At 38.8% G+C, this 13738-nt stretch overlaps 1 protein-coding gene and 1 non-coding gene across 5 annotated transcripts in view; both read right to left on the reverse strand.

Annotated features, from left to right (window-relative positions):
• Positions 1 to 13738, reverse strand: part of LSM14A (LSM14A mRNA processing body assembly factor) — a 55538-nt gene that overhangs the window by 12017 nt on the left and 29783 nt on the right. For all 4 annotated transcript variants that reach the window (XM_060085169.1, XM_060085168.1, XM_060085171.1 and 1 more), the window contains exons 4-9: positions 13305 to 13427; positions 7149 to 7328; positions 6806 to 6871; positions 2752 to 2934; positions 2475 to 2646; positions 1160 to 1391 (exon numbers count right to left, since the gene is read on the reverse strand). In XM_060085169.1, the coding sequence (XP_059941152.1) occupies positions 1160 to 1391; positions 2475 to 2646; positions 2752 to 2934; positions 6806 to 6871; positions 7149 to 7328; positions 13305 to 13427 (956 nt within the window). The remainder of the gene's footprint in view (positions 1 to 1159; positions 1392 to 2474; positions 2647 to 2751; positions 2935 to 6805; positions 6872 to 7148; positions 7329 to 13304; positions 13428 to 13738) is intronic.
• Positions 4555 to 4661, reverse strand: LOC132481043 (U6 spliceosomal RNA). Its single transcript, XR_009530750.1, has one exon. It is a non-coding gene; the product is annotated as a U6 spliceosomal RNA (small nuclear RNA).

A 13738-nucleotide genomic window follows, 5' to 3' on the forward strand; every position in this document is an offset into this window, starting at 1 on the left:
ATGGCTGGATATCCTGAGCTAACGACTTGAGGCTAATTTTCAGCAGCCTTGGCTATGATGACACAATATTAAAGGCATCAAAACGAACAGAACAGACCCAAAAGCCACTAACAATGACCCTTCAAGAGGGACCTCAACAATGACCAGTTTTAAATATTGAATAATGAAATTCCTGCTAGTAGGTCTTTTTGTTTCTTTTCCTTTTCTTTCTTTTTTTTAAAATTTATTTTTGGCTGCTTTGGGTCTTTGTTGCTGTGCGCGGGCTTTCTCTAGTTGCAGCGAGCGGGGTCTACTCTTTGTTGCGGTGCACAGGCTTCTCATTGCGGTGGCTTCTCTTGCTGCAGAGCAGGGCTCTAGGGTGTGAGGGCTTCAGTAGTTGTGGCGTGCAGGCTCAGTAGTTGTGGCGCACGGGCTTAGTTGCTCCACAGCATGTGGGATCTTCCCAGACAAGGGCTCGAACCCATGTCCCCTGCGCTGGCAGGCGGATTCTTAACCACTGCGCCACCAGGGAAGTCCCGGTCTTTTTGTCTCTAGCTGCCCTATGTAATTCCTAGTAGACTTCTTTATGATGGGATTTTGATCGTTTCTTTGATTATATATCTTTCTCTCCACTATCCCTAAAATCGATGACTAGGATAGTAACACTGACTTAAAGACCCCTTTAAATATGTTCTTCCTATATTCTCTTGGTATTGAAGCATACTTTGTAATATGAAATAAAGGTGATACAATATGGCTCTTTTTTGTACCGTATAATATCTTTCAGTGATCCCCTGTGCCTCTAACAACAACAAAAATTTTTTTAAGGAAAAGAAATTAATCCTAAGTCAGTCTCTTAACAGGTTTTTGGAAGAAATTTTACCAGTCCATGAAATCTGAAACCATGGTTCTATAACAGAATGATAAAAAAAAAATCACATTTCTCTTTGCTTCCTCCAACTGAAAAGAAAATAGTTAAAAAAGAATTAGATTCATTAACCAAGAAGTTACTGCTCCTTAAAATTATATAAATATCCTAATCAGGTACATCCTCCACTGAAAAGTCAAATGGAAGTTATACAAATGCCCTAAAAATATTCACCTCTAATAGATAAAAGTTTAAAACATTTTGAATTTCATACAACTGCAAGCCAACCCCAAAGCACGTAATACTACTTACCCTATATTCGAAATCTGCAAACTCCCTGCCCCCACGACCTCCTCTGAATCCACCACGAAATCCTCGAGGAGTGGCAAAGTTACCACCTCGGCCACTACCACGTCCTCGGCCACCACGGAAGCCAAGACCTCCCCTGCCTCTGTACCCTCCACGGCCACGGTTTGGACGAAGTGGGATTCCAAATGTTTCTGCATTTAATCTTCTTTCTTCAGCCCAGGTTGGTCTCCGTTCTCTATTATGAGAACAAATAATCTTTAGTGTATCAAGTTTTAAAGAACATTTTCCAGCAAAACTATGCAGCACTGATTCCCAAATTAAGGCTAAGCAATTCCTAAGAATCAAATAAAATAAGCACCTTATCTAAGTCATCACAAGCTGTCCATGGCAATATGTTCCTATAATTCATGTGAAAATATGACTGCTATTAAGTTTCTTGCAAATGCAGTTGATAATATAAAGAAACTGACAACAGCCCCAATAAATGGGATTGGCAATTGACTCTACCCTCCAATCAGCCCTAAAGGAAGAAAGGGCAAAGCCAGGAAAGGAAATTCTGTCTCAGGATGTGAGGAGATGGAGGATAGATCCCTGAGTTTCTAGCATGCTCCTGGCCCAACCTCTGAACCTGACGCCCGAAGCGTGTGAATTGCTGCTGCTGGCCCACAGCCCAGACCATCAGAGGATTCAGAATCATCCCCATCCACGTTTAAAGTGAAGTAGAAAACTGCCACCAGGTGGCACCAAACTGCAGCCAGGAGGACAATTAGGATCAGGTAGCAGAAACCCTGGAACTCTTAGTTTGTTACGTTGGATCCTTTAATTAACCAGTTTTCTGGATCCACATTTACTGCAATATAGCAGAGTTTTACTGCATCAGCAAACTTCATCTGAACTACATTGTAGAGGGGTAAAGTAAAAGGTGTTTAGGTGTTAGATGAATGCCTCTTTTTTAATTACTAATTTTCAAATGTGAATGCATCCCCAAACAAAAGTATATGATTATTTATTTTTCTCAAAGAGTAATATCATTAAAAATTTTAGTATAAATTATTTTCTTTTAGCAAAATAAATCATTAAACAATTGTAGTCATTAGATTTTTTTTTTTGGGCCACACCATGCAGCATACGGGATCTTGGTTCCCCGACCAGGGATTGAACCCGTGGCCCCCTGCATTGGAAGTGCGGATTTTTAACCACTGGACTGCCAGGGCAGTCCCTAGATATTTTTAAGTATTCATTAAACTTTGTGAATTTATAAGAAATCATTTCACACTTCAACCTCCTAAGAGCATAAGAGCAGCTTAAAAGACTGTACCTATTATCATCACAAGAAATATTATCAAAGAAAGATTTAGTTTTGTCATAATAGCAGTTAGGTCCAAGTGGATCTTCTTCATCTGCATTTCCTTCACTGTTTTGGGTATCAACTCCTGAGTCTCCTTTATCTTCACCATTTACAGGCTTCTCCTGTTTCTCAAGTTTATCTTCTAATGAAAAACAAGCACATACCATAAAAGTCAAGACTTGTACTAAACATCCATAATTCACAAGTCAAATAAGAGTATTTTTTGAATAGAAAAATAAAAACTCACCTTTCAATTTAAGTTTATTATGAAACTCTCTGTCGATTTCCTCCTTGTTAAATTGTGCATTTGCACTTTCAAAGTCAAAGTCTTTCTCAAATTTCATTGGACCATCTCGTCGAATACCAAATCTTCCCCTGCCACCTCGATGACCCCCACGCCCTCTCCTTGGAGCTGAAGGAGCACCTGGAACTATATTAATAAAGAAAGAACAAGCTGGTTTAGAGCAGAAGCTATTATTGTGGTCTTTATGGTCAACAAGAGAAACGCTTACAAGTCTCTATACACATGACTATATTTGTATTTTTTAATATAAAAAAATGAAGTTTCACAAACATTTAATACATAATAGACTGAGAAGAGCACATATAAAATTTATAAACATGAAATTTATAAATGGCACACATGAAATTTATATCTATGGGGTTTACACTCATACATGCTACTGATACAGTATACAACCAAACAATTTGGGAGACTTCTGTACTAAATTACTTTGTTCTGCTTATATCCCTAATACCTACAAAACGTCAAATATACATTGGGTTCTCAAAATTTAGGAAGACTTTTATGGAAAGATCATAGAAATCAAGATTTATAGTGAGAAAAACAGATGAACATTTATCAGCACAAACTGAAAGATAACACAAAAGACAAGAAGTACATGGTCTCGGACTTCCCTGGTGGCGCAGTGGTTAAGAATCTGCCTGCCAATGCAGGGGACACGGGTTCTATCCCTGGTCCGGGAAGATCCCACATGCCGCGGAGAACCAAGCCTGTGAGCCACAACTACTGAGCCTGCGCTCTAGAGCCCACGAGCCACAACTACTGAGCCCGTGTGCCACAACTACTAAAGCCCGCGCGCCTAGAGCCCGTGCTCCACAACAAGAGAAGCCACCGCAATAAGAAACCCATGAACAGCAATGAAGAGCAGCCCCCGCTCACTGCAACTAGAGAAAGCCCGCGTGCAGCCATGAAGACCCAAAGCAGCCAAAAATAAATAAATAAATAAATAAATAAATTTATATATTTTTTTAAAAAAGAAAAGACGTACATGGTCTCAACCACTCCAACCACTTCCTGCTTCACCTTTACTGTCTCCCTCTAAATGGTTCCATATTTTTCAAGTCTTCCTATATCTATTTTTTCTCTACAATTTAATACAATAACAAGATTTATGAGGTATGATAAAGCAATACCAAAGTAGCATAAATTATAGTGAAAACTTGAGAACCCACATATCCAACACAAGAGGAACAGTTAAGAAGAAAAAAAATTAAAGAGAAACATGGAATAGTATTTGATGTCGGTTAACAGAAAAATATAGAGCACAAAGCACTATGAATTCAATGATTATAATTATGTGAAATGTTTAACACATACTGATAAAGATCAAAAGTGACTATAGAGTAATAGACAGGTTTGTGCTCACTGTTCACTAAAATTTGGCAAACTGTCTAAGTTTGAGAAAACAAACCACAAAAACCCACAGCAGTATATCCAGACACTTAAATCTAGACAAGCAGGATGTTTAAACATTCAACTCTACTACTGAAAATGTCTTGGCCAAAAGCCAGAAAGTACAGCACAGTATTTCTGTCTTAAATTTTGAAGGGCAGTGAGAGATATTTTTATTTATTGCTTTACATGATTTATATTTTATTTATTTTTTAAATTGAAGTATAGTTGATTTACAATGTTGTATTAGTTTCTGGTGTACAGCAAAGTGATTCAGATAGATAGACACACACGCACACATACACACACACACCACACACACCACACACACACATACATATATTCTTTTTATATTAAAATATGTAGCACTTCACGAATTTGCATGTTATCCTTGTGCAGGAGCCACGCTAACCTTCTCCGTATCGTTCCAATTTTAGTATATGTGCTGCCAAAGCGAGCACTACTTTACACAATTTTTTTTTTTTTTTTTTTTTTTTTTGCGGTACGCGGGCCTCTCACTGTTGTGGCCTCTCCCGTTGCGGAGCACAGGCTCCGGACGCGCAGGCTCAGTGGCCATGGCTCACGGGCCCAGCCGCTCCGCGGCATGTGGGATTTTCCCGGACCGGGGCACGAACCCGTGTCCCCTGCATCGGCAGGCGGACTCTCAACCACTGCGCCACCAGGGAAGCCCGTTACACAATTTTTGAATGATGGAAGCATGGCAATTATTTTATGTTGAGAAGAGAGGGGTTCTTTTTTCAAATTAAAAAAAAGTGAAACATAGCAAACCAAACCAAAATCTCTGTAATTCTATGGCACACAGCACAAATAAAAATACATATAGGGACTTCCCTGGTGGTCCAGTGGTTAAGACTTTGCCTTCCAGTGCAGGGGGTTCGGGTTCAATCCCTGGTTGGGGAGCTAAGATCCCACATGCCTCACGGCCAAAAAAACCAAGACATAAAACAGAAGCAATATTGTAACAAATTCAATAAAGACTTTAAAAAAAATGGTCCACATCAAAAAACAACAAATAAAAACATAAACATATAAAAATGTACAGAATAAAGTGTTTATACGTTTAAAATTGTATCTAGCTTTCTAAAATTAAGTGAAAGATCATCTTCCAATTATTATGTAATTAAGGAGATCACCCACTGCTTTTAATTTTTAATTTGGAAGAGTTTATAATTATAATTTATTCTCTGCTAATAAATTTAAAGATAATAAAATGGATGGATTTGGGGTAAATGTCATAGATTACAAAACAGATAAAGAAAGTATACAATCATATTAAATCAATAATAATGAAAGAAAGTTAAAGTTCTTGAATAATTACTTCAAAAAAAAAAGGAGCCCAGAGCTTAATTTTAATGAGAAAACTTCTCAATTTTTAAGGTACAGATAATTCCATTCTTTTTTAAAAATTTTATTTTATTGAAGTATAGTTGATTTACAATATTGTGTTAACTTCTGTTGTACAGCAGTGATTCAGTTATATATATTCTTTTTCATATTCTTTTCCATATGATATATTACAGGATATTGACTATAGTTCCCGATAATTCCATTCTTTTTTTTCTTTTGGCCATGCCACGCGGCTTGCAGGATTTTAGTTCCCTGATCAGGGATTGAACCCAGGCCGTGGCAGTGAAAGCACTGAGTCCTAACCATTAGGCCACCAGGGAACTCCCAATTCCATTCTTAAAAGCATAGAAAACAATTTTATAATGCTAACATGAAACTGACACAAAAACATAAAAAAATACAAAACATAGTACAAAAGAGAAAGCCATAAAACAATGTAAATATAAATATACAAGTCCTACTTGCAGATAACATTCAAGAATATATCAATAGACAACTGCCTACCATCAAGTAGGGTTTATTCTAGACACGTGATGATTAAAAAAAAAAAATCTTGGGCCTCCCTGGTGGCGCAAGTGGTTGAGAGTCCGCCTGCCGATGCAGGGGATACGGGTTCGTGCCCCGGTCTGGGAGGATCCCATATGCCGCGGAGCAGCTGGGCCCGTGAGCCATGGCCGCTGAGCCTGCGCGTCCGGAGCCTGCGCGTCCGGAGCCTGTGCTCCGCAACGGGGGAGGCCACAACAGTGAGAGGCCCGCATACCGCAAAAAAAAAAAAAAAAAAAAAAAAAAAAAAATCTTTTGAAATAATTAGGTTAAAAAAAATTGAAATAAAAGTAGAGTGGTCCTATGTGCCTATCACCCAGCTTCCCCTCCAACAGCAACATCTTGATTATCTATTATACATTATCAAAAACCGGGAAAAACCAGGACACTGGCACAATATAATTAACTATACTACAGATCTCACATTCAGATTTCAACAGTTTTGGATGTTCTCATTTTTTGGTATGTCTCTATGTACAGTTCTATGACATTTTGCTACATATACAGATCCACAGTACCCCCACCATAAGATAAAGAACTGTTCTGTTACCATAATGAAACTCCCCTGTGCTACTCCTTTATAGTCACCAACCCTTGCTATTCATTTTTTATAGTAATTATGCATCATACATTTCAAATGTTCCCTCTATTGAAAAGCATAGGATAAGGCTTTCAGATCCAAGTAACAACTTACCTATTTGTCTCTTGCTGTCATTTCTGAGTTGCTCATTTTCTGGTCTTGAAACCTTGTGTACTTCAGCTATAGAACACATAGAAAGTGACAGTTAACTTAGGACACATAGTCAAAAACTTCTGGAAAGTTAGAAATGGAAAAACAAACCCAGAACAAAACCAAAAATCTATATATCCCCACCACCATCACTACTTTGAGTCAAATTTGAAAGACTGAACATTCTATCAAGTTCAGTTTAAACTTTCTAGGATCATTTACATAGAGTAAATGTTTTTAATGAAAGTAAGTTGAATGGAAGATGTTGACCAGTCAATTAAGAAATAGTAAATAGCTAAAGTTCTACCTCGCCTGTGCTCTTGATTCTCTATTGCTTTTTGGCTGGTTGATGGTAAAGGCCTGGTTGATGATACAGGGCTCCTTCTCCCAACAGGTGCCGGAGCAGGTAAGTGGGCCGAGGCTGTCTGCACTGCTTGTTCCATGGTTGGGCTTTTTCTCAAAGGGTCTAACTGAGGGCTTGAACGACCTGAAACGTAACCAAAAGATAAGAAACTATCCCTATCCTCTGGGGGTTTCAAAATAACCTAGACCCTATAAAAAGGTCTAGAGTTTTACTTCTACCAATTCAAATCCGCAGCACAATTTGAATCCATCTACTCGTTAGACCAGAGTTTAAAACTGTTTATCTTTAGTGGGCTGGTCACTTGATCCGTAAAATAAAATAAAATAAAATAAACCCCAAAACAAACAAACAAAAAAACTCTGGTACAAAATCCCCCAGGAATATTATCAAAGATAATTTAGGCAAGTCAGATGTAGGCTTTCCCCAATAACCACAACCACCAGATTACATTGAGACTTCAGCCATTATTTCTAGAGGCTTTAACTTTTTTTAAAATTTATTTTTGGCTGTGTTGGGTCTTCCTTGCTGCGTGTGGGCTTTCTCTAGTTGCGGAGAGCGGGGGCTGCTCTTCCTTGTGATGCACGGTCTTCTCATTGCAGTGGCTTCTCTTGCTGCAGAGCACAGGCTCTAGGCGCGCAGGCTTCAGCAGTTGTGGCTCTTGGCTCTAGAGCACAGGCTCCGTAGTTGTGGCACACGGGCTTAGGTGCTCCGAGGCATGTGGGATCTTCCCAGACCAGGGACTGAACCCACGTCCCCTGCATTGGCAGGCGGATTCTTAACCACTGTGCCACCAGGAAGTCCTAACTTTTTTAGTACGTTCTGGAGATATGTCTAAAGTGATACCCTTATATCTATAAGTATTATCTGCATTAAATTTCTATTATAAAGGAAGTAAAGAACTAGAAAGTCAGGTGAAGTTCTTCGATTCCTTAGAGTCCTGGGTAATTAAACATCAATACTAAAAGGCCAGCAACAAATAAACCCTTCAGATAATTACACAGTAGCCATACTCACCCTTTGCTGTTTGAATGATCACTTGGCAAATTTTTGCTTAATATGGGTTTTGTACTTACAAATTCCATTCTTTCTTTCATGAGGTCAGAGCCTGGTCACAGTATGAACAGAAGAATGTAACACTGGGTGCTCCCATCATGCTTTTTGTCTCTAATGTTTGCCATAAATCTCTGCTCAAGATGCTCTCACATCCCATGATATTGCACCAAAATAGGTTTTGCTTTAAAAAATTGTCATTTTATGTAAAAAAAAAAAAATTCCCAAATATGCTGCAAATGTTACTACCCACCTGTGCTATCTGCACAGGCTCCAAACTGGGGAACTCGTGAGTACTGACAGCACATTGGTTGTTGTGCACCAGGTGCTTCAGGGACTGTTTATTAGTAATACTTCCCCAATATATGGTTAACTAAAGTATGCAATTACAAATGTGTGTCACCATTTCCAGCATTAATGACAAAGTTTACTCTGCCATTAATAGAAACACTGTAATATTCCCACTGATTATAATGGGAAATCATGGTGGTTTATATAAGTTTTGGTCTAAGAGAAAACATTTTGTAATCACTTATCACCTTATAAACAGATTTATTTGTCAAACAAGTGTTAAGTTTTTGGAAAAGCCTACTGTTTAGGTAATTTTATAATAGTACATTAAATGATCTTATAAACTTACAAAACTTTACTTCATTAAGGCTTTTCTTTAAGATCCTGTGACTCACAATATTACAAAACTTCAAGTGATAGGGCAATCACAATAAGTAATAACTCACTGCTGTGTATTTTTTTTTAAATATTTATTTATTTGGCTGCACTGGGTCTTAGTTACAGCATGCGGGATCTTTTAGTTGCGATATGTGGGATCTAGTTCCCTGACCAGGGATCAAACCTGGGCCCCCTGAATTGGGAGCATGGAGCCTTAGCCACACGTAAGTCCCTGTATTTTAAAAACCTTTGTAATTAAAGTCTAGTACTACATCATGATGGCAATTTTGTTATAAATAGGGAAATACAGGTGATACTGGACATATTAGGAATAAACTCAAAAGCCCTCCTCGAGTTATCTTCACATTTTTATTCTTACAGTTACAAGAAAAATCTAGGTGTTAAAATTTTATAAACTTCAAAATTTTTAGTTGGTGAAATTAAAATGCAGATTACCAGGCCTTCTCTCCCATTGTTTTATTTAAACATACCTCTTTCTTCTAATAAATATGTAATTAAATTTTTAAAAAACTTTTTTTTTTTTTTTTTTTGCAGTATGCGGGCCTCTCACTGTTGTGGCCTCCCCCGTTGCGGAGCACAGGCTCCGGACGCGCAGGCTCCGGACGCGCAGGCTCAGCGGCCATGGCTCACGGGCCCAGCCGCTCCGTGGCATATGGGATCCTCCCAGACCGGGGCACGAACCCGTATCCCCTGCATCGGCAGGCGGACTCTCAACCACTTGCGCCACCAGGGAGGCCCTTAAAAAACATTTTAATCTATTATTTTAGTCTTAAGTATGAGGGAAGGATTCTAGAGTTACTTTTCCAAGTGATCAGGCAGTTGTCTGTTCACAACATCATTTATTGGATGGGTCATTTAGTAGTCTTTCTCTACTAACTTAAAAATAATATCTTTATCATATACGAATTACTTATTTATACTTGGATCTATTTCTGACTTTTGCTCTATTCATCTCTAAACTTATTCCTGTACTGCTTTATTTTATGTATACTTTATTAAGGAGGTAAGCCCTATCTCATTACTTTTATTTTTAAAACATATCTAGGTATACTTGCATGCTTTTTTTGTGTGTGTGTGTGGTATGCGGGCCTCTCACTGTTGTGGCCTCTCCCGTTGCGGAGCACAGGCTCTGGACGCGCAGGCTCAGCGGCCATGGCTCACGGGCCCAGCCGCTCCGAGGCATGTGGGATCTTCCCGAACCGGGGCACGAACCTGTGTCCCCTGCATCGGCAGGCGGACTCTCAACCACTGCGCCACCAGGGGAGCCCTACATGCTTATTTATTTTTTGTGTGTGTGTGTGCGGTACGCGGGCCTCTCACTGTTGTGGCCTCTCCCGTTGCGGAGCACAGGCTCCGGACGCGCAGGCTCAGCGGCCACGGCTCACGGACCCAGCCGCTCCGTGGCATGTGGGATCTTCCCGGTTCGGAGCATGAACCCGTGTCCCCTGCATCGGCAGGCGGACTCTCAACCACTGCGCCACCAGGGAAGCCCTGCATGCTTGTTTATTTTGTGTGTGTGTGTGTGGTGTGTGTGTGCGGGGGGGGTACACGGGCCTCTCACTGTTGTGGCCTCTCCTGTTGCGGAGCACAGGCTCCAGACGCGCAGGCTCAGCGGCCATGGCTCACGGACCCAGCCGCTCCGCGGCATGTGGGATCTTCCCGGACCGGAGCACGAACTGGTGTCCCCTGCATCAGCAGGCGGACTCTCAACCACTGCGCCACCAGGGAAGCCCTACATGCTTATTTTTAAGATAGTCTGTGTATCTGTTTTATTAGTTTCTCTTACTATTCCATGTAGATTTATTGAAAGTACAGTAAATTTAATTATTATGAGAAATAAAGTCTTCCTAATACTAAATCTTTTTATCTAGGAATAAGATATGTTTCTTTGATTACATGTAACTTCTTTTATGTCCCTCTATTATATTTTGTATCTTTCATCATAGAGGCTAGCCATATTTCTTATTATGTATTTTATATATAATTTCTATTTCGCATCATTGCGAACATCTTCTTTTATCCCCATTAGTAATCAGTGGGTTAGGTTTTAGGACATCTATTTTTTTAAAAATTTATTTAATTTTTGGCTGCATTGGGTCTTCACTGCTGTGCACAGGCTTTCTCTAGTTGCAGTGAGCAGGGGCTACTCTTCGCTGCAGTGCACAGGCTTCTCATTGTTGTGGCTTCTCTTACTGCTGAGCACGGGCTCTAGGCACATGGGCTTCAATAGTTGTAGCATGCGGGCTCAGCAGTTGTGGCTCATGGGCTCTACAGCACAGGCTCAGTAGTTGTAGCTCATGGGCTTAGCTGCTCTGCGGCATGTGGGATCTTCCTTGACCAGGGCTCGAACCTGTTGTCCCCTGCACTGGCAGGCGGATTCTTAAACCACTGAGCCATGGGGGAAGCCCTAGGGCATCTACTGATTTTTATACTTATTCTCTACATTTTACCTCTATCTAATTTAGGTCTCATATTAGTTCTAGTTTTTCAGTGAATTCTCAATTCCAAGTAGGAAGTCAGCATTGGCAAATAATGCTATTCTAATATTCATACTTATTTCTTTTTCATGTATTCCTGACATAGCTAAAAATTCCAGAACAATGCTGAGTAGCAATGAGAAAGGGAATCCTTACTTATGATTTTAATAAGAATCCTTCTGGTGCTTCAATATTAAGGTTAATGTTGGTTATTAATTAAGATAGCTAACGTCTACTGAGCACACTCTATGTGTCAGGCATTATGTTAAGGGCACTGCATACATTAAAAAAAAATTTAGCCCTTACAATAAGTCTGTTGGCTTATCAGTAAAGTCCTGTTTTATAGTATGGAAAACTAAAGCTTAAAAAGATTAAATATCTTCTCTAAGAAGGAAATCTTTAAAAAAATTAACAAACCAATACATACACACACAAATATACACTTATGTTAACCTAGATGAAAGTCTGGATGTAAATATTTGTTATTTCTGGGTGGTGAGATTATAGGTATTTTTATTTTCGTCCTATGCTTAGTGTATTTCTTTTTTAAAAAATTTATTGAAGTATAGTTGATTTACAAAGTTATATTAATTTCTACTGTACAGCAAACTGATTCAGTTATACATATATATATACACACATATATATTATATATATATATATACATTCTTTTTCATATTCTTTTCCATTATGGTTTATCACAGGATATTGAATATAGCTTCCCGTGCTATACAGTGCACTTAGTGTATTTCTAATTTACCTACAAAAAATCTTTAGAATGTTAAAAAATTAAAAATTAAGTTTTTTTAAATCAATATGAATAAAAGTAACTACAACTATTTCAAAATATCTAAAGTGAGATACACAGGATTATGTTTAGCATTGGCTTGATTTTACCCTCAAGTGCTTTAAAAAATACTGTCCTGATCATAATAGCATCTTTCTGAAATGACTTTACATTGTTTTATTTAAAAGTAAACATCCATAGAAAGCAATGGGCCAGTTTCACCCACTTTATTTTTTTTTTATTTATTTATTTTTTTTTTTTGCTGTACGCGGGCCTCTCACTGCTGTGGCCTCTCCCGTTGCGGAGCACAGGCTCCGGACACACAGGCTCCGCGGCCATGGCTCGCGGGCCCAGCCGCTCCGCGGCATGTGGGATCTTCCGGGATCGGGGCACGAACCCGTGTCCCCTGCATCGGCAGGCGGACTCTCAACCACTGCGCCACCATGGAAGCCCTAGTTTCACCCACTTTAGCAGCAGATAAAGAATCCTGGGACCACTGAAGGTTATGAGACTGGTTGGTGGAAAAACAGAATTAAAGAAATGAAACAGGATCCTGTAAGCTTATTAAAATGCAGATCTCCAAGCTCCAGGGATTCTGATGTAGCAGTTCTCAGGATCTACATTTTTAAGAAGAATTCCAGATCAGATGATTTGATTGTGAGTGGTCCACACTGAGAGCCACTGCTCTAGATTCTATGAGGATGCTAGGAAAGATGCAACAGCATAATGAATAGTTTGTTTCCTCAGCTACTATTTCAAATTCATCAAGGATAGTTCATCCTCAGTGGTGAGTCTGAGATTGACCAGTAATATTTAAGTATTATATACAAATAATATAATTGCTTTGTTAAAAAAAAAAAAGTCAAACTTAGACAGTGTTCACCATTTCAGTTTTATGATCTAGGACTATAAAAAGTCTGAACAGTGGAAGTCATTCAATAATGTACTTATTGAACAACGATTAAAAAAATTTTTTAAAGAACTAAGTAGAAATTATACATGTGAGTTACAAGCTGCAAAAGTTCTTACATTCAGAGAAAGGCTACTATCTATAGAAATTTAGAATGGAAAATTTTGAAGGAAAAAACAGCTTACCTTGAGATAACTGTGTTTTTAGAGATCTTGTATCCTGTGTAAAGGCAGAACCAACTGCACTACTTTGGGATAGGGCACTGCTGTTTGATGCTTCTGTTCCAAAGGATGTCAAGGAGCTTCCAGCTTTAAGAAAATTTTTTTGAATGACAAAAAAATTTTTTTTAAATTTTAAACCTTTCAATTATATAAAGTAACACAGCATTTTAATGATAATTGTCCCTCCCGTAGCACCTGTGTAAATTAATAATACTGGAAATTAATGAAACTGAATCAAAAAATAATTTGAGAAATTTTTGACAATATATGAAAAGCAAGCCCATATATACTCCAGCATCTTTGGATGCAAACAATTTTTTTTTAACATATGCAATACTCTCCTGGACAGTTATACAGATGAGACAGCAAGGATGTACATCAGATAGAGAAGTAGCAGA

This window comes from Mesoplodon densirostris, chromosome 19, assembly GCF_025265405.1.
Source record: "Mesoplodon densirostris isolate mMesDen1 chromosome 19, mMesDen1 primary haplotype, whole genome shotgun sequence".
NCBI lineage: Eukaryota > Metazoa > Chordata > Mammalia > Artiodactyla > Ziphiidae > Mesoplodon > Mesoplodon densirostris.